This window comes from Myodes glareolus, chromosome 18, assembly GCF_982192425.1.
Source record: "Myodes glareolus chromosome 18, mMyoGla1.1, whole genome shotgun sequence".
Classification (NCBI taxonomy): Eukaryota; Metazoa; Chordata; class Mammalia; order Rodentia; family Cricetidae; genus Myodes; species Myodes glareolus.
Genome location: NC_142043.1, coordinates 61,107,265 through 61,128,302, shown reverse-complemented (window position 1 = coordinate 61,128,302; position 21,038 = coordinate 61,107,265). Strand labels below are relative to the sequence as shown.

The 21,038-nt window shown below is 45.9% G+C and overlaps 1 protein-coding gene across 14 annotated transcripts in view; it reads left to right on the top strand.

Annotated features, from left to right (window-relative positions):
* The window catches only part of Pcnt (pericentrin), an 86,066-nt gene that overhangs the window by 19,777 nt on the left and 45,251 nt on the right, over positions 1–21,038 (top strand). For 9 of the 14 annotated variants that reach the window (XM_087898249.1, XM_087898255.1, XM_087898258.1 and 6 more), the window contains 8 exons: positions 1,274–1,451; positions 2,842–3,059; positions 3,821–4,278; positions 6,550–7,114; positions 8,881–9,090; positions 19,110–19,261; positions 19,731–19,882; positions 20,138–20,370. In XM_087898249.1, coding sequence (XP_087754375.1) covers positions 1,274–1,451; positions 2,842–3,059; positions 3,821–4,278; positions 6,550–7,114; positions 8,881–9,090; positions 19,110–19,261; positions 19,731–19,882; positions 20,138–20,370 — 2,166 coding nt within the window. The remainder of the gene's footprint in view (positions 1–1,273; positions 1,452–2,841; positions 3,060–3,820; positions 4,279–6,549; positions 7,115–8,880; positions 9,091–19,109; positions 19,262–19,730; positions 19,883–20,137; positions 20,371–21,038) is intronic. The other 5 variants (XM_087898256.1, XM_087898253.1, XM_087898248.1 and 2 more) reach the window with 2 other exon arrangements.

Sequence of the window (21,038 nt, the reverse complement as noted above, 5' to 3'; positions counted from 1 at the left end):
TCTGAAGCAGAGAAGTGACAGTCACAGCACCCGGGGGAGACAGCAGAGACCTCAGGCCAGAGCAGGTTCTCCTGAGAGACATGGGGGTCGGCTGCAGGGAGACACTGATTTGAGATTGAGGCTGACACAGGAATAGGACCTCATGTCTAAAGTGATTGTGTTATGCCCAAATCCATGGGTCCCCATAAAAGCTAACAAAGGAGACCTAGTCCCATATGTAAAAGCAAAGAGCCTTTATTTTAATCAAGTTTGCAAACTCAATCTCTCTGCATGTCCAATATATTGGAATGTCCAGAGAGCCCCGAGTTCAATTAGAATTGGGTTTTTATAGTAGTAAAGGTGGGGGTGAGGAGTCTCTGAGGTTCAGAACTCCTGATTGGCTGACATTTGTCTAGGCATGTCCTGGTGAAGTGCTGGCAGGTATTTCTATCTACAGTGCTTGGAATGCCAGGAATTTCCTTTGAATGGTCTGCTCTTGGGTGGGGGGTCAGGTAATCCAGGCCTGCCAGGCATTGTCTGAGGGTAAACTATTGAGACTCCAGACTCCATTTAAATTTATCAATGGCCAGAGTACCAGGTGATAATGGTTGGCAGTAAAGAACTTCCTTTGTCTGACCTGCCCAGACTTAGCTTTCACGGCTGGCCCCTACAATTGAAGTGGTAAGCTGAATTTATGGACAGGCAGGCAAATCCCAGGATGTGAGCAAGAGAGTAGCCTTTAGGGGAGCTCTGATCAGAGCGTGAAATGACTGCCGGAACAACCTCCATGCTACCTGGAACGGACTTGGGCCAGTGCTCTGAATGCTATTCATTGGCATTGTAATTATTGGGTGTCAGATCACAGAAGTACAGGGTTTAGGAGAGTCCTGGGCTTAAGATATGAGATTGGATAAAGGATGCCGAGGGTGGGGAGACAACTGAACACTAAGGGGGAGAGATGCCAACGATGGACAGTAGAGGAAGCCCGTTAGGTTCTGTAGACACCACTGCGATGGAATGCCAGTGGGTAGGATGGCTTCTGCCTGCTGCCGTGGCCTCTTGTGCATGCTGCTCTCAGGCTGTAGCCACTGCGTCTGTGGATTCTGGGATCCTGTCTGGACACTGGTGGACGGGAAGAAGTTCTGTGCCGTGTCTGTACCAGGGTCAGTCGTGTGGCTTATGAATCTAGCTAGGTTTATGTTTTCCTCCGAACACAGCAGGGAATGCCCCAAGAGTGCTGACAGAGAGCAGGTGATGGGGCTCACTGACTCGCCTGTCCTGTGTGGTCCTTTAGGAGAACTCGACAAGTTTACAGGCAGGACTGCTAGAAGACCCCAGGCACAAAGCAGGTGCGTTGAGTTCTTCCCTCGCTTTCCAACTCAAGGAGGACAAGTCACACAGCCCCCGCCCGGAGCTTGAGGACGCAGAACAGGAGAGGCTCCCGCTTGGATTCTCAGACCAGCACAGCCAAGGTGTGTCCTGTCTGTCCATCCAGGCTCCTTATTTTCCTGCCAGTGCCAGTTCCTGGGGCGTGTCTCGGGAGAAGGCTGCCGCTTTCCTCGTGTTTTCTGCCCATGGACACATGGCTCCTTCGGCTGTCATTAGTGATGTCCACATGAAGACTGTGAGCCTGCCACAGTGTAATGCAGACCCCTTCTGTAAGGAGTCATCCCTTGCAGTTAGATGGGGCTGAGTTCGGGGAGTGCTGGCCTTAGGAGGACACCTGCCTGCTGTTGGCTTGCTCTGTCTATAGAGATGCTTTTCTCCAGACCAGGGTTGGGTCTGATGGAGCTGCACTCTGGCCTTAGGAACTGACGTCACTTTCGAGAAAAGACTTGCTTTAACAGCGTGCAGCACCAGAGGTGCTTTTTCTTCAGGCCTAGCATAGTGGCTTAGCTGGTCAGACCAAGACTGCGGGTCACCCAGGGAACATGAGGGAAGGAGCTCATGTGGGGTGGCCTGGAAGGAGAAGCATAGAAAGACTCTGGTTATCGTAGAGACGTGATCCACGGGTCTGGGTAGTGGTCAGGCCCAGTGACTCTAGAGGTGGGCAGCAGAGGCCAGCTGGTGTGAACCACGGTGACAGAATGTCTCCATTGCTGTTCAGCCCTTCTGAGTACAGAGGTCCGCTTGCAGGGGAAGTGAGGAAGCCAAGTTGAGGGCCCCACCTCAAGCAGCAATGGGATCAGTTTTGGCCATCGCTTTTTGCGACATGAAAGTCTGCGTAGCTCTGGAGTTCCATTCAGCGTTGGATAGGGCAAGGGAGAGAGGTGTATAGTCCTGCTTGAGAGCCAGGGGCCAGCATGCTCCTGTCCCTTATTGCTCTTGTCCTTGCTGTACCAGGGACTGTTCTGCGATTTGTGCTGCTCGTGTCCACGCAGTCCCTGAAGCATAGCTTGTTCTTACTCTAAACGCAGGGCTTGTGCCTTTGTTTCCATCTTCAGAGAAGAAGACCCAGGCCTGGTTTAGAGGAGTCCGTGTGCCCAGCTCGGTCCCTAGGTGTGCCTCAGTTCAGGCTCAGGCCCTATGCCAGTCCCTGTGCGTCTGATGCTGGGCACAGGGTTTGCTCTGGGTGACCGAGAGCAGGTCGCACAGCATGCCTGACCTTAAGGAATACCTTGAGCTGCCGTGTATTCCATGTATGCCATGGAGACCCCAGGGAACGCCACATCTCAGAATAGGCCAGGGATGTATCTGCAGAGAGGACACTGAAGACATGGCACCTGTTCTCCTGAGTCAGCATCAGGGTGTTCGAAGCGTGGTGTCCTGGTAGCTCAACAGTTTGCAGGCTGCCGCCATTCTCTTGGCGCTGCCTGTGGATACACGGTCTGTGATTGTCTTCCCTCTCCCTTGTTCCTCAAGAGCTCACACAAGGACGTCTCCAGTATGAACAGGACATGGCTTTGGAGGCCGATGCTCAGGTGGCTGCCAGAATCCTGAGTTTGGAAGATGAGCAGAAGGTTAAACTTTCACTTCTTCAGACTGAGCTCAGGGAAGAAATTGAACTCTTAAAGATAGAGAACAGAAGTTTACAGGAGAAGCTGCAGCATGAGACCCACCTGAAGGAGGACCTGGAGAACGTGAGTAGTGGTCCTCAGCAGGGCTCTGTGTTCTGTGGCAGGCGTGTGGTCTGTGTGCACCAGGAGGTCCTGAGGACACCCTGAACTATGCATGGCATTGCTCTTGGAGTGTGTGCACCAGATTCTTGAAGAAAGAAACGCAAGTGGGTTTTCCAGAAAGCTTCTTTAAGGTCTGGTACCCAAGGCCAGAGCTCTGCTCAGGAAGAGTTGGCCTGAGTAGATTTGTTTACTCATCACCAGAAGAAAGGAACCTAGCCTTTAGTTTGATGGAGAATTGTGGTCACACTCACATTCCTTTTTTGACATTGATTTGCTTCTTATTGATGGTAGAGTTTATTCCTACTCTCTTCTTTCTTAGACTTTCTTAGACTTTATCTGCCTAGCCTTAGCTTTTTTATCTTCTTTTTCAAGCGACCTTTAGAATTATTTTGTTTGTTACTGATCAAGTGACTTAACTTGTCTCTCTTGGGTTCCTCATCTTGCTGTATTGGATGTGGTACCCCTGTCTTTGCTACAGGTGATGTGAATGCGCACCCGTGTGTGTGTGTGCATGGCTTCAGGTGTTGGGCTTTGTGGCAGAAAGCAGAGTTTTACTTTTGTCTATTTTAGGGTATTTCCATCAAAATAAGATGGATTCCCACTGCTGTATTTTGAAATAAACTGTAGAAATTTCCGTTTTCAGGGACACACTGGGGTCATCACATGCAACAATCTTTTCCTGTAGTTTCTTTCCTCTTATATAAAACCATCTCATCTTATAGGTCAAACGTAGTCTAGTCGAAGACCATCAGGTAAAACTAAATAAAGCTGAGGAGAAGATTCAGCTGTTGAAACAAGAATTCCAAAGAAAGGAAGCAGAGTGGGAGCGTTCACACGAGGCCCTCAAGAGAGAAGCCGAAGAGAGGTTAACCTCCATGTTTCATGAGCTAAGAGAAAAGGCCGAGTGTGAGAAACAGTCCATAATAAGCAGGTTTGAGCTTCGGGAGTCTGGCATGAGGCACCTGCAGGACCAGCAGGCGGCCCAGATCTTGGACCTGGAGAGATCTCTGATGGAGCAGCAGGGCCGCCTGAGGGAGCTGGAACAAGAACTCACTAGAGATGAAGCTCTGCCCTGTAGCCAGTGTGGCCAGGAGCCCCTTGTGGCCCAGGATGAAGAGCATGCCACGCTCCTCCGTGAGAAGGAAGACTGTGCCCTCCAGCTGATGATGGCCCAGAACAGGTGGGTAATGTTGTACGGTGGTCGGTTTGGGTGGAGCCTCCTGCCCAGCGTGCTGGCAGGGCCAAGAGGAACCTAGGAGGATGTAGAGGGGGCTTGGTTGGGTAGAAAACCTGGAAGGAAGTGGAACAAGGTATGATACACCGCATTTTTACCAACCCAGAGGAAAAGGCTTTTGCTCCACGGTAGGTCTGCTGGGAGTAGCATAGCCATGTCCGTCCTCTGGAGCTTGAGGACCTCTCATGGACGTGAGTGCGCGTGCATCCTGGTGTCTTCATCCTTGTTTGCTTGTTTGTTTTTGAGAGAAGGTCTCCTTTTTGTGCCCAAGCTGTCTTAAAGGTACACCACAGTCCTCTAGCCTCAGCCTCTTAAATGCCGGATTATAAGTACATCTTACCATATCTAGCTTTTATTTTGAGACACAGCCTTCTTGTATAGGCTTTGTTGACTGTATATTCTCGTGTAGCTCTGGCTGGCCTCTAACTCCTAATCCTTCCACCTTTGTCTTCTGCATGTTGTGTTATAAGTCTATGTACTATGCCCATTTATACTTTTGTTCTTTGTTTGCATGTTTTAAAATTTCAGTGACAGATTTTTTAAATAATTAACTGAATTTTATTTTTTATTCTTTTTAATGTTTTCTTATATTTAAATTCTTAAAAGTTATTTTCTGTATATGGTGGTCTTCTGTATGCATGTATGTCTGTGTACTACATGCCTACCTGTTACCTCTGGAGGCCAGAAGAGAGCATCAAATCCCCAGGAACTGGAGTTACAGATGTTTTTGAGCTGTCATGTTTTTGAGCTGTCATGTGGGTGCAGGGAATTGAACCCATGTCCTGGAAGAGTAGCCAGTGCCCTTAACACTTCAGCCATCTCTCTAATCTCTTAGTGACAAAATCTTTTTATTTGGTTGTTTTTTTAAGGCAAGGTCTCTCTGTAGTCCTGGCTGTCCTGGAACTTACAATTTTGGCCAGTCTGGTTTCCAGTGTACCGAGATCTGCCTACCTCTGCCTCCCAAGTTCTGGGATTGAAGGCATTGCCACCATACCCGGCATGCAGTAACAGAATCTTAAGCCTCACTTTATGAGGTCTTATGCGAATGTCCTTCATTGAGATGAGTGTTTTGTGGGTCTTTTCAGCTTTAAGCATATTGTTTTAAAAGTAAACATTTCCTTCTAAGTCACATACTTCCTTGAAGATACAGATTTAGAACAGAAGCAGATTATTTAGCCCCCATTCCTCAGGCTGGAGAGGCTAATGTATACTTGCCATGGGACTGTTGAATCTGCGGTGGATTGGCCCCCGCTTCGTTCTCTACCTTCCCTAGCTTCTCAGCATCGGAATGCTAAGGACTGTCTGGGTTTGAGATTCGTGTTCAGATGCAGACCCGTTATTGTCTGAGTCAGATCTCCAATTCCACAGGACCTTGAGATTCTGTCTCATAGAGAGGTCCTACAGCCCAGTACAGTACTCTGTGGAAGACCCATAGCTGAGCTGCACATAGAAAGTCAAAGCCCTTGGTACTGGGAGGTGGCTCAGTGGGGAAGAGGGCGTGTCAAAGCTGGGCCTGGCTGCACGTGCCTGTTAGCTGAAGCAGTGAGCTTCGGGTTCAGTGGCATACTCTGATTCCAGGGAATGAGATAAGGATCAACAAGAGAAGATGCCCAATGCCCTCCTTTGGCCTCTGTGTGTGTGTATGTGGTACATATCTGCACACACAAACACAGACTCACATACTCACATGCTCTTGACAGTCACAGCTCATGTGTAGGTAAACTCTGTCAACTTAACATGAAACCTAGCCTGTTCCTGCCAGGGACCTGGCACTGTCTGGTTGGTCACCACTCCACAGGTGGGGTCAGCTCCTTTCTCCTTCAGTTAAACCTTCTTTCTCTCTTAGGCCTTCTGCTCTTCTTGCCCTGGGCCCTTAGACTGCTCTATGGCTCTCTTAGGTAATAATCTTCCCTGTCAGGGCACAGAGAAGTCTGGGGTTCAATGCTGTTACAAGTGACCTGTTGAGCCTGCCGTTTGAGGTCCTTCCTGTAGGAATGTGTATGAAGTTTCTCTGTGGGTGCTGAGTCTTCCCGGAGTCTTAAGAACTAGTGACTCCATGGTTTGAGGCTTCATATGGCTCCTGAGTTTATTCTAGGGAAGGTTCAAATCTAGGACCTAGGCATCTCTCTGTGGGAAATGTAGCTTGTGGCTCAGAGGGGCTATGTACAGTGTGCCCATATGCTCTATTGCCTGTGTTCTCCTTGAGTGTTGCCTCAGGTTTTTGGAAGAGCGCAAAGAGATTATGGAGAAGTTTGCCAAGGAACAAGATGCTTTCTTTCGGGATGCCCAGGAGAAGCACACCCATGAACTCCAGCTCCTGCAGCAGGGACACCAGCAGCAACTTCAGGCCCTGAGGATGGAGCTCGAGACCAAGCACCACTCTGAGCTCGCCGAACAGCTTGCCTCCCTGGAGAGCAGGCAGCAGGTACTTCTTGAGACGCATGTGGCTGAACTGCAGGTAAAACACAATGCTGAAATCAACGCTTTAGAGATGAGACATTTGTCCAATTTGGACGCGTTGGAATCCTGTTACTTGGCCGACATTCAGACCATTCAGGATGAACACAGAAAGGCTCTGGAGCTTTTGCGAGCAGAGCTCGAGGACCAGCTGCAGAAAAAGGACTCTTCTCACAAAGAGCTTTTGACACTTGAGTTGGAAAAACTGAAACTGAGACATGATGAGGAGCTTCAGTCTGCTAAAGATAGCTTGAGAGTCAGAATGCATGCCAGACACACAGAGCCCGGGAAAGACCTGGCCACTGACCTGCAAGGCGCACAGCAGGTAAGGTGCTGGGCCTCTTCCTTGATTCAGGACTGGTCTCCCTATTACTCATGTATGGGCCACATGTTATATGTGTCTGGGCATTTGTGCACATGCTTCTCTGCGTCTTGTTTAACACATCTGAATGTGTCTGAACCATGTACCTGTGTCTCTTGTGCCCATATCTGCCTCTCTGTGTATACATCTCTGTGTTGACACATACATGTCTGTGTGTGTGTATCTGTGCCTCATAGTTGGTTGATAGCAGTGTTGATTTATGGGCTCGCTGTAGATGATTGGTAACAGCCAGGTAGGGTTGCATTGATAAGTCTCGGAGCTCCCTGAAGCCAACCCAGGTCCCTCCTATGCTCTTAGTTTTGAGACCACAGTAGAAGGATCTAATTTTTATGTTGTATATGCAAAACATATTGTTTCCCTTTTTGATTGATATTTCCTGAAATTCATTGGGTTTTTGTTTGTTTTGTTTTGTTTTTTGGTATGAAGACAAGGATGTGATAGTACCTTTGGCTGGTACTTTAAGTTTTTTATATGAGGAGGGAATTTCTGACAAACTCACAGTTGGCTCATGTCTGTTTTCAGGACATAGGAGTCTGTGATTGTGAATAAGCCCTACCTACCAACTTAAAACCCATTTAGTGTGCTTTATACTTCTTTGCCCTTCCTAGATGGTGAATTCTATCTTCCTGAAATGTATTAGACTGTTCTGTAATAATGCATGGAGCAACTGGGAGAGCCTACTGTGTGTAGTGCATCCATCCTAATGTCTAGACTGACCTACTGTGTTTGGTGTGTCTATCCTAATGTCTAGACTGACCTACTGTGTGTGGTACATCCATCCTAATGTCTAGACTGACCTACTGTGTTTGGTGTGTCTATCCTAATGTCTAGACTGACCTACTGTGTGTGGTGCATCCATCCTAATGTCTAGACTGATCTAGAGACAGGAGCCATTCTGTCTCTGGACTGGTTTGGAGAACTGTTTAGGACTGCTAGAAGGTCTTCAATACCGTTCTGTACTCTAGAACTGCAGCTTTGGTTTAGTAGACTTCTGTTCTCCCTTGCCACAAACCAGTACAAGTTAAGGGACTGGAACTTGTTTCCAATTCACGGATCTGAACCTATGGATCATTTTGATTTCATTTGGTTTAAAGAGAATTGGGTTCTGGGCTGGAGAGATGATTCAGCACTTGCTGCTTTTCCAGAGGATCCAGGTTTGGTTCCCACACCAAGCAGCTCACAACTGCCTATAACTCCAGCTCCAGGAGGTTCAACACCTCTGACCTCTACTGACGCCTGCTCTTCTATACCATACCCACATGCACACACACACATCTTACAGAAACATGCATCTTAAAATTCTAAGATAAAGTTTATTTTATTTTATTTTAAATATTTATTTATTTATTTATTATGTATGCAACATTCTGTCTGTGTGTATGCTTGCAGGCCAGAAGAGGGCACCAGACCTCATTACAGATGGTTGTGATCCACCATGTGGTTGCTGGGAATTGAACTCAGGACATTTGGAAGAGCAGGCAATGCTCTTAACCGCTGAGCCATCTCTCCAGCCCCCTAAAGTTTATTTTAAAAGTAGAAGTGTAGATCTCACACAAATACTTTAAACCATAGTTGAACTTTATTGGTGACAGAATTTAATTATAGGAAGCATTTGGAATGATTACCACTTCCTGCACATATTATACTCCTGGGATGGGGAAATCTGGGGTATGTACACTATAGCTTGACACCTGTGGAAACTCTCTCAGCAGGAGGAACTGGCTGTGGCTCTGCACAATCAGAGACACCTGCTAGAGAAGGATGGACATGCAGCCTTGGGTAGCGTGGGTGCTAAGGTCCCGCTGCACCAAGCTGTGCCTGAGGATCTGGGAGCCCCGCACACTGTTGAAATGCAGAAGCCACAAGCAGAGTTGGCCAAACCTCCAGAGCTGCAGGCATCTCAGGAACAGGCTGCACAGGTAAGCTTCCCCATGTGTCGTCCCATAGGGTAGCACGTTGGTGATGCTGCACTGTCTAGGGCCAGTAGTTGATGACCACTGTGGAGCCATACTGGCCACGGGTACTGGGGTCTCTGCCGGAGCTCAGCTCAGTGGGGAGTAATGTTTTGTTTTGGTTTTAATTTTGATTTGTGTGTATTTGTATATGCATGTGTCTGTTTGCATTCATGTGGATGCACTCTGTGTGTGTGTGTGTGTGTGTGTGTGTGTGTGTGTGTGTGTGTGTGTACACACATGTCTGGAGGCCAGAGGTTGACTGTCAAATGGCTTTCTCAATCATTCCATCTTATTTCTTGAAGTTGAGTCTCCCTTGAATCCAGATCTCACTGTTGCAGCTAGTCTAGAGGGCCAGATTGCTCTGAGGATCCTGTCTTTGTCTTCTGCTTGCTGGGATTATAGGCAAGTCCTCTTGCTTTTATGTGATACTGGGGATTTGAACTCTTGTCCTCAGAGTTAGGGCAAGTACTTTACCTGCTGAGCCATCTCTCCTGTCTTAAAGCAGTATTTAAATGCCTGCTCACAAAAAACAGGACACAAGTAGGCATCAACCGAATTGTTGACTCCACGTGGAGAGAGTAGAGGATGTGATGGAGTAACCTGCTACATATGGTTGTGACTGTCGACACAGTACATCTGTACACAGTATCGTTTCTTATTCAGAATATATATATATTTATATATATGTGATATACAGTATATATAACATACACTGTATGGTTTCTTCTGAATACATATATGTTTTATATAAAATATGTTTTATATATGTGTAAAACATACATATTTTGTTGGTGTTTTTGTTTTGAGACCGTTTGTCTGTGGCTTTTGGAGCCTGTTCTGGAACTCTCTCTGTAGACCAGGCTGGCCTTGAACTCAGAGATCTGCCTGTCTCTGCCTCCCGAGTGCTGGGATTAAAGGCCTGTGCTACCACTACTTGGCTAAGAATACATTCTCTGTGTCTTGTCATATCACATGGTGATTTTGAGATGCAGTCTTACAAAGCGGTGGAAACCCTTCTTGGATTGTGAAGCTGACAGGAGGGTCCTGGTTGAAGTCCCTGTGATCTGTGTGGACTCCTACATCTGTATAAAAAAAGTTCATCAGCATGGTCTCCCATTATGTAATATGCTAAGAGGTCATGATCCTGTCAAGTCCAATCCTACATGCTGGGTCTGTACACACAGGACCATGTATAAACATGCGTGTACACAGTACATACATGTTTATGTACACACATTCATACAACACAGTCTATGTACATATTCTGCATTCTGTACCTGTGGACTAGAAACCCCTAGTCACGTGAGGACCCCTGAAGCTCACCTGCCTGGGTGTTCTTAGATTTGAAAGGTGATTGTTTCAGGATCTTCTGGTCTTGGAAAGGGAAGAGTCTGCATTGCCTCAAAAGTAATTGGGTGTTTTTGTGAAACATACCAGTTTATTGAGATGATTTCTTTTTACAATACCATCTTTTGAGATACTTTATAAAAACAAGGGTACAGGCTGGGGAGATGGGTCATTGATTAAGGCCACTGGCTGCTCTTTCAGAGGACGTGAGTTCAATTCCTAGCATGTACGTGGCAATTCACAATGGTCTGTAACTAGAGTTCCAGAGGGAACCAGCACCCTCCTTTGGCCTCCATAGGTACCAGGCACACAAGTGATGCAGAGACTTATATGCAAGTAAAACTCCTATTACATTGAAAATAAGATTTATTTAAAAATAAAAGCCTAAAGAAGCTGAGAGTAGGAGAAATATTCCTCCCCACACAGGACACACAAGTTGGTTATCCAATACCAATGCTCAATCCTGAAAACGTGTACAGGTAACATTATACAGACTGACTAGAGTGTATTTATGTATTTAGGGGTATATATGTGTGCACATACATATATGTAAAAACAATGAATAAAAAAGAGGCCATGAATTTGAAAGAGAGCACCAAGGGGTGTATGGGAGAGTCTAGAGAGAGGAAAGGGAAGGGGAAAATGACATTATAATCTCAAAAAATAAAAGAAATAATTAAAAATTAGTGAGTTCCAGGCCAGCCAGGGATACATACAGAGAAGATCCTATTCCAAAAACAAATAAAAAAATTACTATAAAAAGATAAAAACAAGCCGGGCGGCGCACGCCTTTAATCCCAGCTCTCAGGAGGCAGAGGCAGGCGGATCTCTGTGAGTTTGAGGCCAACCTGGTCTACAAAGCAAATTCCAGGAAAGCTGGAATCTGTAAGCTCTTGTGTCGATTTGTTGTTGTTGTTTGTTTGGAGGGGATTTCAATATACACAATATTGAATGGATCAATAACAATCGAATAGACCCTTAACCCTGCTGTTTATCAGGCTGCATGCTGGCTTTGGTGTTTGTGTCAGCGGCCCCTGTATAGCCTCTCCAGGACCCACACTCGCTGGATAAAGCAACAGAAATTCCTCCATCTCTTCCCATCTCTAGCTTAAACTCCTGCTTCTTTCAGGCTCTGCTTGTATAAATTAGGGTCTGCACAGCGCCTTGTGTACACTGAGTCTTTTTAACTTTTGTTCCTGTGAGGGTGATAGGCTCTTTACCCTTTGCCCTGCATCTATGTGGGCGGGTCTCTAAGCATAACCAGTCTTGTCACGTGGTCAGTCTTGCCTAGGCTGGGAGACATTTCCTCTGGGGTCTTCTCCTGCTTTGACAGACATTTCAGAGAGCCTCTCAGAGTGCTCCCCAGGATGCCAGGACCAGTGTCCCAGAATAGCAGGGACATGCTGTTCTTGCTGTCATCCATGCTCTGTTGAGCCACAAATATCTTGCACCTGTCTGGAGACCAAAGTCTCTTCTCGGCGGGCTCATTGAAGAGAATGCGCATTAGTCAGGCGGGTGCTTCCCAGATGCGGGTGCCCTTTGGAGTGTGCTTGTGAAAAATATTCTCTGAAAATGTAAGCTTGATTTCTTTCTTTTCTGTTTTTGTTTTTTTCAGAGAGGTTTTCTATGTAGTCCCGACTGTCCTGGAACTAGTACTCTAGACCAGACTGGCCTCGAACTCCCAGAGATCCGCCTGCCTCTGCCTCCTGAGTGTTGGGAATAAAGGCGTGTGCCACCAATGGCTAGCTTGATTTCTTTTTGATAGAACTGTGTCCCATGAAGGAGTCTCCCTGGCTGTTGGCACTAAGCAAGGACTATGGTCCAGAAGTAGCTGCAGAGTGACCACTGGTGACTGTATAGGGTGGTTTCATATTTTCTTGTAGAAAAACCAGACCTGCTCATAGGCTAATCTTTGGAAGTGGTAAGAGAACTGTAGTTGGTTTTATGTAGTCTGAGTGTCTGTACTTCTCTATTAGCAGCGTTTGCCTTCATTCTAAGTGGTGTTCTTTGTGCACTGTCTCTCCCTTTTGTTCTTTCCGAGGCTGCTTATTCTAGTTTCTAGTAGTCAGTACTTTACTGTACTTTTGTAGGTGGTTAGAGAAATCTAACGGTAACTTTTTAAAAACATTTCTTGAAAGTTTTATTTTTACTTGTGTGTGTGTTAGCGTGTGCATGTGTATATGCATGCGTGCGTGTGTGTATGTGCATGCACACGCGCTACATGTGTGTGGTGCCTGTGGAGGCCAGAAGAGGGTGTTGGATCCCCAGGAACTGGAGTTATGAGTGGTTGTTAGGTGACTGAGTGTGCTGGGAACCACACTCAGATCGTCCAGAAGTGCAGCAAGTTCCGAGTCGTCTTGCCCACCAGACACCATTTTTTATATTGACCGTACCAGCAAAATGGTTGTAAAGAAGGCCAAGGCAGCTAGAGGTGGGGAGAAGTTGCAAGGGCGGAACTTTTGGTAAGTTGCTGTGTCAAATGAACTTTGTAACTGTGGTTCCTGAACATGTGCAGTTCTCCTGGTTTGTCCACTGCAGGCTTCCCTAGGACACAGTGTGTTCTACACGACCGACTCTGCCTGGTGGGAGGTTGGGCTGCCTGCTGTGTGCTAGCTTCCCTTGGAATACGTGCGTCCTGTGTACAAGAAGGTATTCCATGTGTGCCTTAAAGCCCTTCCTGAGACAGAGGGACAGTGAAGCCTGCACTGAGCCATGCTTTTAGCCAGGCGGTTCCTGCGGCTCAGCTTGAAGGCAGAAGGGCCCAGTGTCAGCCTGTGTAGGTCCCTGTTCCATTGTTGGCCTTTCCTAATGGAACCTATGTGAACCCCTTTATTTTTTTCTGTTCATGATCAGTGACAAAGAACCACCGACTAATACAGGGAACACAGTTTGCTGGTTCTTCTGTTTTATTGCAGAAGAAATCTAAAAACTTTAAAAGCATCATTTCTTTTCCTTTTTGAAGATTTATTTTTATTTACATTGTAGGTATAAATATATGTATGTGTGTGTATAAATACAACCTGCTCAGTATGTATAGTTACACACACACACACACACACACACACATACACATACACACACCTTTATCTGCTACGCCATCTCATCATTTTTTAAAAATTGACTGGCTTTATAATGTATAAAAGCATAAATGCCTTTTCATACAATTAATCTTTGAAAATTGAGTACATCACATGTCTTCTGATAGCAGTCATGCAGACCTGGACTTGCTGATGCCATGGCAGGGTCAGTGTGCTGGTATGTGCATGTCAGGTGGCATGTTATGTGTGACAGTGTGTTCTCGTTGCTGTATCTCTTACCCTGTGTTTGTACGCTGGGCACTGGGACCAGTGGGAGTTCCGTGATTTTCAAACTCCCATGGCTACTGAAAGCTAGAGCCGTCTGTCTGTCAGCAGTGTCAGATGAAAGGGACAAGGTCCCAACTGCGAGACCTCACTTGTGCTGGGAGGTCACTTGTCATGACAGTGACTGCACAGGAAGGTGCCTGGCCAACAGGGCAGTCAAAGCCTAGGGGTGTAGTGAGATTTTAATAAATAAAGCTTGCCCGCAGACCAGAGAGTCAAACAGCCCCACTGGTCAGCCTTACAGATCAGGCAGTGACGACACACACCTTTAATCCCAGTAGCCACACTAGCTTGCCATAGGAACCAGGCGGTAGTGGTGCACGCCTTTAATCCCAGCCCTAGAGAGGAATATAAAACAGGAGAAGACAGCTCTCAGACATAGTCCCATTCTGAGGATTCATGGAGGCAGGATCGCCATTTTGGACTGAGGTAGAGGTAAGAGCCAGTGGCTGGCTGTTTTGCTTTTCTGACCTTCAGGTTGAATCCCAGTTTCTGTTTCTGGATTTTTATTAATCGTGCCACACATGTGCAGTTAAAATAACACTGTGAAAAGTAACTATGTCGTGTTACCCAGATTAAGTAGCTTATAGCTATGCCTCCACAGTGTTTCTCTTTGAACTCATGCCCCTTTCCTTCCCAAGGACGCTACCATCTTGTATTTTTAGGTGTTTCTTTTTACATTTCTTAATGCATTTCATTTTTTCCTAGTGCACTTCTGAATAATACACTTGTGTAACTTTGTATTTGAATTTTGTACAAGGGACACATTTTTTTTATCTCCCCCCCCCCGTTTATTTACTATTGTGTGGGTGGGCATGAATAAGTGACATCATACATGTGGAGGCAAGAGGACAATTTGTGCAAGTTGGTTCTCTCTGCCCTGTGGGAATAGGGTTTGCCCTTTGCTGGCCCAGTTGTCTCTGTTGTACATCAAGGCTCACACAGTGTGTGGAATGCTCATTGCTGTGCTTCATTTTGTGATGTTACCTAAGCAGGGCCGCCGGCTTTTTCCATTTTCCCACTTTAATCAGTTAAGTTACTATGCTTTTTCTTTGGAGTCTCCTGTCACAAGGGTGTGAAACTTCTCAATGTGCGGCGCTCAGTTAGAGCACTCTGCACGAATCCAACATGATTAGGAAATCCTAACCTCTCTCTACTGGACTCTTCTCACACTTCACACCCTACTTGTCTGTTCAGCCCTACCTGTCCTGCTGGTTTTGTTGCTATGAAATGATGTCATGTTCCTAAGTTTGCATTTCCTTATTTGCCAAGAAAGTGAACATCTCTTCATATGTTTATAGTCAGTTTGTGTTTTTTCAAATGTAAAATGCCTGCTTGTATCTTTTGATTATTTTTGATATTTTTTTCCTTCTTACACATTTTCATGGATTTTTTATTTTGTTTTGTTTTTCGAGACAGGATTTCTCATGTATCTCTGGCTGTCCCGGAAGACCGGGCTGGCCTTGAACTCACAGATCTGCCTGCCTCTGCCTCCCGAGTGCAGGGATTAAAGGCTTGCATCACCCCTGCTAGGCACTCAATTATTTCAGATTTATGATTGTTTTGTTTCAAACTAAGATTTTGTTGTTCAGATTGGCTTCGAAGTCATGATCCTCTAATGATGTTCCTGTCTTTCAAGCGCTGAGATTACAGCATGTGATACCATGCAGGACTTTTTGGGAAAGTGGGGAAGTGGGGGCCGTGCTGCAGCTCATACATGCTAAGTGAGCTGTACGCCATCTTGTTCTTTCCATATGTTTGGATTGCTGAATTATCTTACTACTTTTTTCTCCCTCCAAGCTTAGACTTTTGGTGCTTGCTTGACAGACCTTCCTCTATTTTATACAAACATTCTCCCTCTGTATGGGAGGACATGAGATAGGGAAACTGCTTCCCAGGCAGCCAGGGTCTGGGTTCTCATGAGTGGTAACTGTTGACCTCTCCCATGCCCCTCCCCTGGGGAGCCTGTAGAGTCTTGCGCCTTCATCCCTAATCATAGTGCTCTGCCCTTACTCCTGCTGTGTTAGGAGTAGCCCAGAATGCCTTGATAGTTGTGATTGAATTGACTTTGAAGCATTGGTTTCTTTGTGGAATGGAAGCATCAAAACTTTGGAGTGGCTGTTTGTAGTAATTAATATCCCTTACTGAATTTTATAGCTCTCTCAGTAGAAATCTTACCCATCTTTTACAGGCTAGATTTGTGCTTAGGGATGTGGACAAGAGATTTAGGTGTTTTGTTTCTTTGTTCGAAACAAGACTTTATTCTGTAGTCTAGCCTAACCTCCTGTCTCTTCCCCCCAGCACTACTGAGGTTACCTGAGCTTGTAGCCATACCAGACTTTCTACCTAGGTACCTGAGATTTGAACTCAGATTCTTATAGTGTGCAGCAAGCACCTTTTTTACTGAGCCATCTCTTCAACCCTCAGTTTAATTTTTTAAGTTACCGATTTAATTTTGAAAACATATCTCTATAAAAAGTATCAAACTTATTCCAACATTCAGTTGTATTTTTTATATTAAGATTATTTGACAATTACTATAACTTAAATTCATTACCAGAGGCGTAGAAAACATTAATAAATGATTAAATACTATATTGAGTAAAGTTACTGGAGCATGCATGTAGAAAAGCCATGTCTAGCACTGAAGTCTGTTTACCAGTGGAGAAGCTCTGCACTTACGCCGTTTTATCAGTTCTCAGTTACACACCATAGAGTTGTCCCAAGTTTAAACCTTTATCAGTTCCAGAGTGTAACTTAATAAATACGAAATTTTAATTTTCACTTTGAACCTAGATGAGTAAAAAGTACAGGGCCCCATGAGATAATGAACGCCAGCTCACTACCTGTCAGTAGATAGCAATGCATGGCTATTTCCAGCCCCAGAAGTTACTCAAGATTGAGTCAGAACATGGTTCTTTCATAGGGTTAGATTTAACTTAATAATACCATCACAAATTCAGTGGACCCTTAGCGAGTCCTTCAGATGATTTTCCTCTATGTGCAGAACCTGTTCATTCCTCAGTCCTTTCCAGTTTAGCTCTTCCTTCTTTTTTGAACAGGATCCTATCACGTCGTCCAGACGGACCTAGGACTCCCACCACCTACTCAGTTCTGGCCTTTCTTTTTAAAATCCAGTTTTACTAAGGTATTTGCTTATACTTCTTTTCTTGGCTAATGTTGCTAGAGAGCCCTCAGTCCCCACAACCCAGATGTGAGAGGATGGAATGAGAGAGCAGTAGACAGAGCTCCGTGAGTATGTCAGCCATTAGTCATGGGCGTAGCCACCTCCAGGCTACTTGTAGGGTCAGGCATGGCTGTGCCAGGAGTCTATTGCGTACCAGCTGTTGGGAGAGTTAAGTTCTGCTCTAAACTGTCTTAGCACATAGTTTCAAGTACCAAGTACTGGTAGCATTTGGTGTGTGCTGTTCATTTTCTGTCTTCTGGTCATTGTTTTCTATCTTGAAACTTAACTTTTTTGCTTTTTTTATTTTTTATTTTTTTTTAAATTTCAACTACCTATGCTTTAGCCTGATTCAGCCAGTGATTTTATGGAGTCTGTGTATTTTGTGGTCTCTGCACTGACACTGCTTACAGTTAGCCTCTGTGTAGTGAGCAGTTACAGAATCACATTCCTTACTCCAGTCTGCTCTTCCTTGCTGCCTTTTTTTTAAATTGATGTTTTTTTTAAATATTTATTTATTATGTATACACTATTCTGTCTGCGTGTATGCCCGCAGGCCAGAAGAGGGCACCAGACCCCATTACAGATGGTTGTGAGCCACCATGTGGTTGCTGGGAATTGAACTCAGGACCTTTGGAAGAGCAGGCAATGCTCTTAACCTCTGAGCCATCTCTTCACCCCCCTTGCTGCCTTTCTTCCTGTTTAAACATTCCTGTGCATATGTGTGCAGAGGCCACAAGTGTTAAATGCCCCCTCTCCTTTTTTGTATCACTCTCTACCTATTCTTTTGAGGCAGGATATTTACTTGAACCTGGAGTTCATGTTTTCTCAGCTAGACTGGAAGCCACCGAGTCCCTGTGATTCTCCTATCTCTGAGCCTCTTAGAGCTGGGTTTCTGATAGATTGCCAGGACACCTGGGTTGTTATGTGGGTGCTGGGACCTGAACTCCAGGCCTCATGATTGCCCACGTACTCTTAACTGCTGAGCCATCTCTCTAGCATGTCCTGTTTAATTTCTGTACTTTCTAAGTTGTTTACTTCTCACGGGCCCTTGGCCCGGCTGTGACCTGCTGTAGCACTTGCATGTCATGGGTATGTGTGCTCCCAGCTTGCTGCTGTGCAGTGTGCAGCTTCTCTACTTGAGACCACTTGTCTTTGAATCCTGATCTGGAGCATGTCAGCTGAGCTTTGCCCTGACACAGATGTGGATATATGTTGGCGTGGGATGGGGGGAGGTGCTTCTGTTTGACCAGAGGGTGATATCGGCTATGTTCTGTCTGGTGTCCCCACAGGCATGGATGGCAACTGTGCTCTCCTTTGTACTTTTCTCCTTAATTTGAGGCACCCATGTTCATGTCAGCAGACCCATGGACGCTTGGAAAGTCTCTGTCACTCACAGCTGGCCTGCCCTTGGATTAAGGGTGCTCTGGCTGGTACCTTTCCCGTGTAAGCTAAGATCCATCAGATTACTGTGATCTGGCTACTACTTAGGGGACAGCATGGGAAGCCCTTGTAGCCAGCAGCGAAAGCTGGCCTACCTGCTACCTATCCTGAACTACTGAGGTGCTAAGCCTCTGTCTTGTTTGTTTTTGTTTTGTTTTTATTTTATTTTATTTTTTGAGACAGCATCTCTTTACATAGCTCTGGCTCTCCTAGAACTCATTATGTAGACCAGGCTGGCCTCAGACTCAGAGATCCTCCCGTTCTGTCTCCTGAGTGCTAGAATCAAAGTTGTGAGCCTCCGCACCTAGCTCGCCTCCATTTTTTTAAGTGAAACATGTAAGAAGGATCTTTGTGTGGTGACTAATTTTGCTGTGAATGACTATGTACAGGGTTTTTGTTTTGAATGATTATTTGTTAAATGATTCTGAGTCTGCCCATTCATTTTTCTAGTATCAGGAACAAGTAGAAATTCTTTACATGTGCGTATTTGGTAAGTAATAAATGAAGGAAAAGCCAGTACTTCCCCGTCAGTCACCCTCGTGTTCCTCGTTTGTCGTGTTTTGTCAAATGTAATATAAACTTGTGACATCTTCTGCAGTTCCCTGCTGTAACTGAGTAGGTTGATCAGAGCTTTCCCTTCTCGACAGCTGAAAGGCCAGATCTTCTCGCTGAGTCGGGAGCTCGAAGAGTGCCGCACCGAGCTGGAGAGGCTGCAGCAGCGGCGGGAGCGGGAGAACCAGGAGGGCGCCACTCTCATCTGCATGCTCAGGGCCGATGCAGACCTGGCTCAGAGCGAAGGGTGCGTGCTTCCCTATCACATGGCTGCATTAGGTAGTGGCAGCATCGCTGCATTTCCCAGTCTGCTGCACTTGCTGTGGGGGGTCTGGACATACTGACATCTGGGTTTAGAGATACCACCGTGTTGTTGTCAAGTCTTAAAGACTTGACATTAATTACCTGCATACCTGACACTTTGCCAGCTCTTCACATCACCAAACAGTAGCAAAATCCATTGTTTTATAGAAGTTTTGTTCCCTGTAACCAACTGCTGTACCTCCCCCACCAAAAAAAAAAATACTAGTTTCCTTGTGGAAGCCTCTTCTGTGTTAGCTTAGTGTCAGGGTCAGGGACGGTGGTCTTTGGGATATTGTCTTATGGCTTTGGACCCTACCTGGTATTTGTAGATGGGTGGTTAGCATTTTGCAAAGGGCCTGGAGGATTCCCAGGGCCAAGAGCAGCCCAAGGATGATGGTTGTTCTCTGTCTTAGGAAAGTACTCCGCGATGCTCTGAAGAGACTGCTTGATTTGTTTGGAGAAACACTGAAGGCCGCTGTCACCCTAAAGAGCCGAATCAGTGAGCGTGCGGGGCTCCTCCTGGACCATGTGGATGCTGCAGATACAAGTGATGCCCGGTTAGCAGGTACATGCCAAAGATGGTTGTCTGTTAGGACCGTGTGTCCTGGGAAAGTGTCCGAGAATGTCCCCCAGGAGCTGTGTTCGCTATCAGTTCCCGTACTCCGGGAACACAAGGGCCAGGCTTAGGTAAAGGGTTGGTTCTCAGGGTTGGTTGCTTATTTGCTAAGAAGGTGGGTCATCCACCACCTCCCCTAAATTCTTCAGCTGGATGATGAACTCACAGGATGACGGTGTGTATGTCTGTCTGTTTATCTTGCAGCTGCAGCCCTTGGTGACATGTGGTCTGACGAGGGTCTACTTGAGATAGACAGGACTCTGCCTGAAGGGGCGGAGACGTCTTCAGTGTCAGAAATTAGCAGTCATGTGTGTGAAAGCTTTTTTATGAGCCCCGAAAACACACTGGAGTGTGAGCAGCCCATTAGGAAAGTCTACCAGAGCCTCAGCTCGGCTGTGGATGGCCTCCTGGAAATGGCCCTGGACTCTACTAAACAGGTGAGGCCCACGACCATAACAGAGGCCAGTGGAGGAGCTGGGCGGATGTTATGTTACCACCGTCACTGCCAGGTTACCGATTCTTATCCCAACCTGCAGGCTACAAAGGGTATCTTCATTTCTCAAGTAGCTCCGAATCCATAGGGCGCCCAGAACCCCTTCTTCCACTAGGTGTTTAGAGGCAGAAACCTGACTTTTTCTGGGTGCTATTCGCTTTCCTTTGTTGATTTTAATCTTTGTTACTACTGATAGTGCTCTCATCCGTGCTTCTTTAGTCGATGTGGTTCAGTTGATAAAGCCCGGGTTGATCCTTAGTGCTATATAAACAGGGCTTGTCATGCCTGAAATCCTAGCACTTAGAAGGTGGACACAAGGATTAGGAATTCAAAGTCATCTCTTGTTTACCAGAGTTTGAAACCCAGCCTAGGCTATATGAGATCCTGTCTCAAAAGCAACACCAGGGCCAGGAGGAGCAGCACATACTTTTAATCCCAGCACTTGGGAGGCCAGCCTGGTTTAATAGCAAGTTCTAGGCCAGACACTGTCCTTTAAAAACAAAAACAAAAATATTGAAACCTGCAAATCCGCTTTTTTTGCTCTACTGATTACTAATGCTTTCTATTTGAAGATCACACTAAGAAATGGACTTCTTAATTAATTTCTTAGAA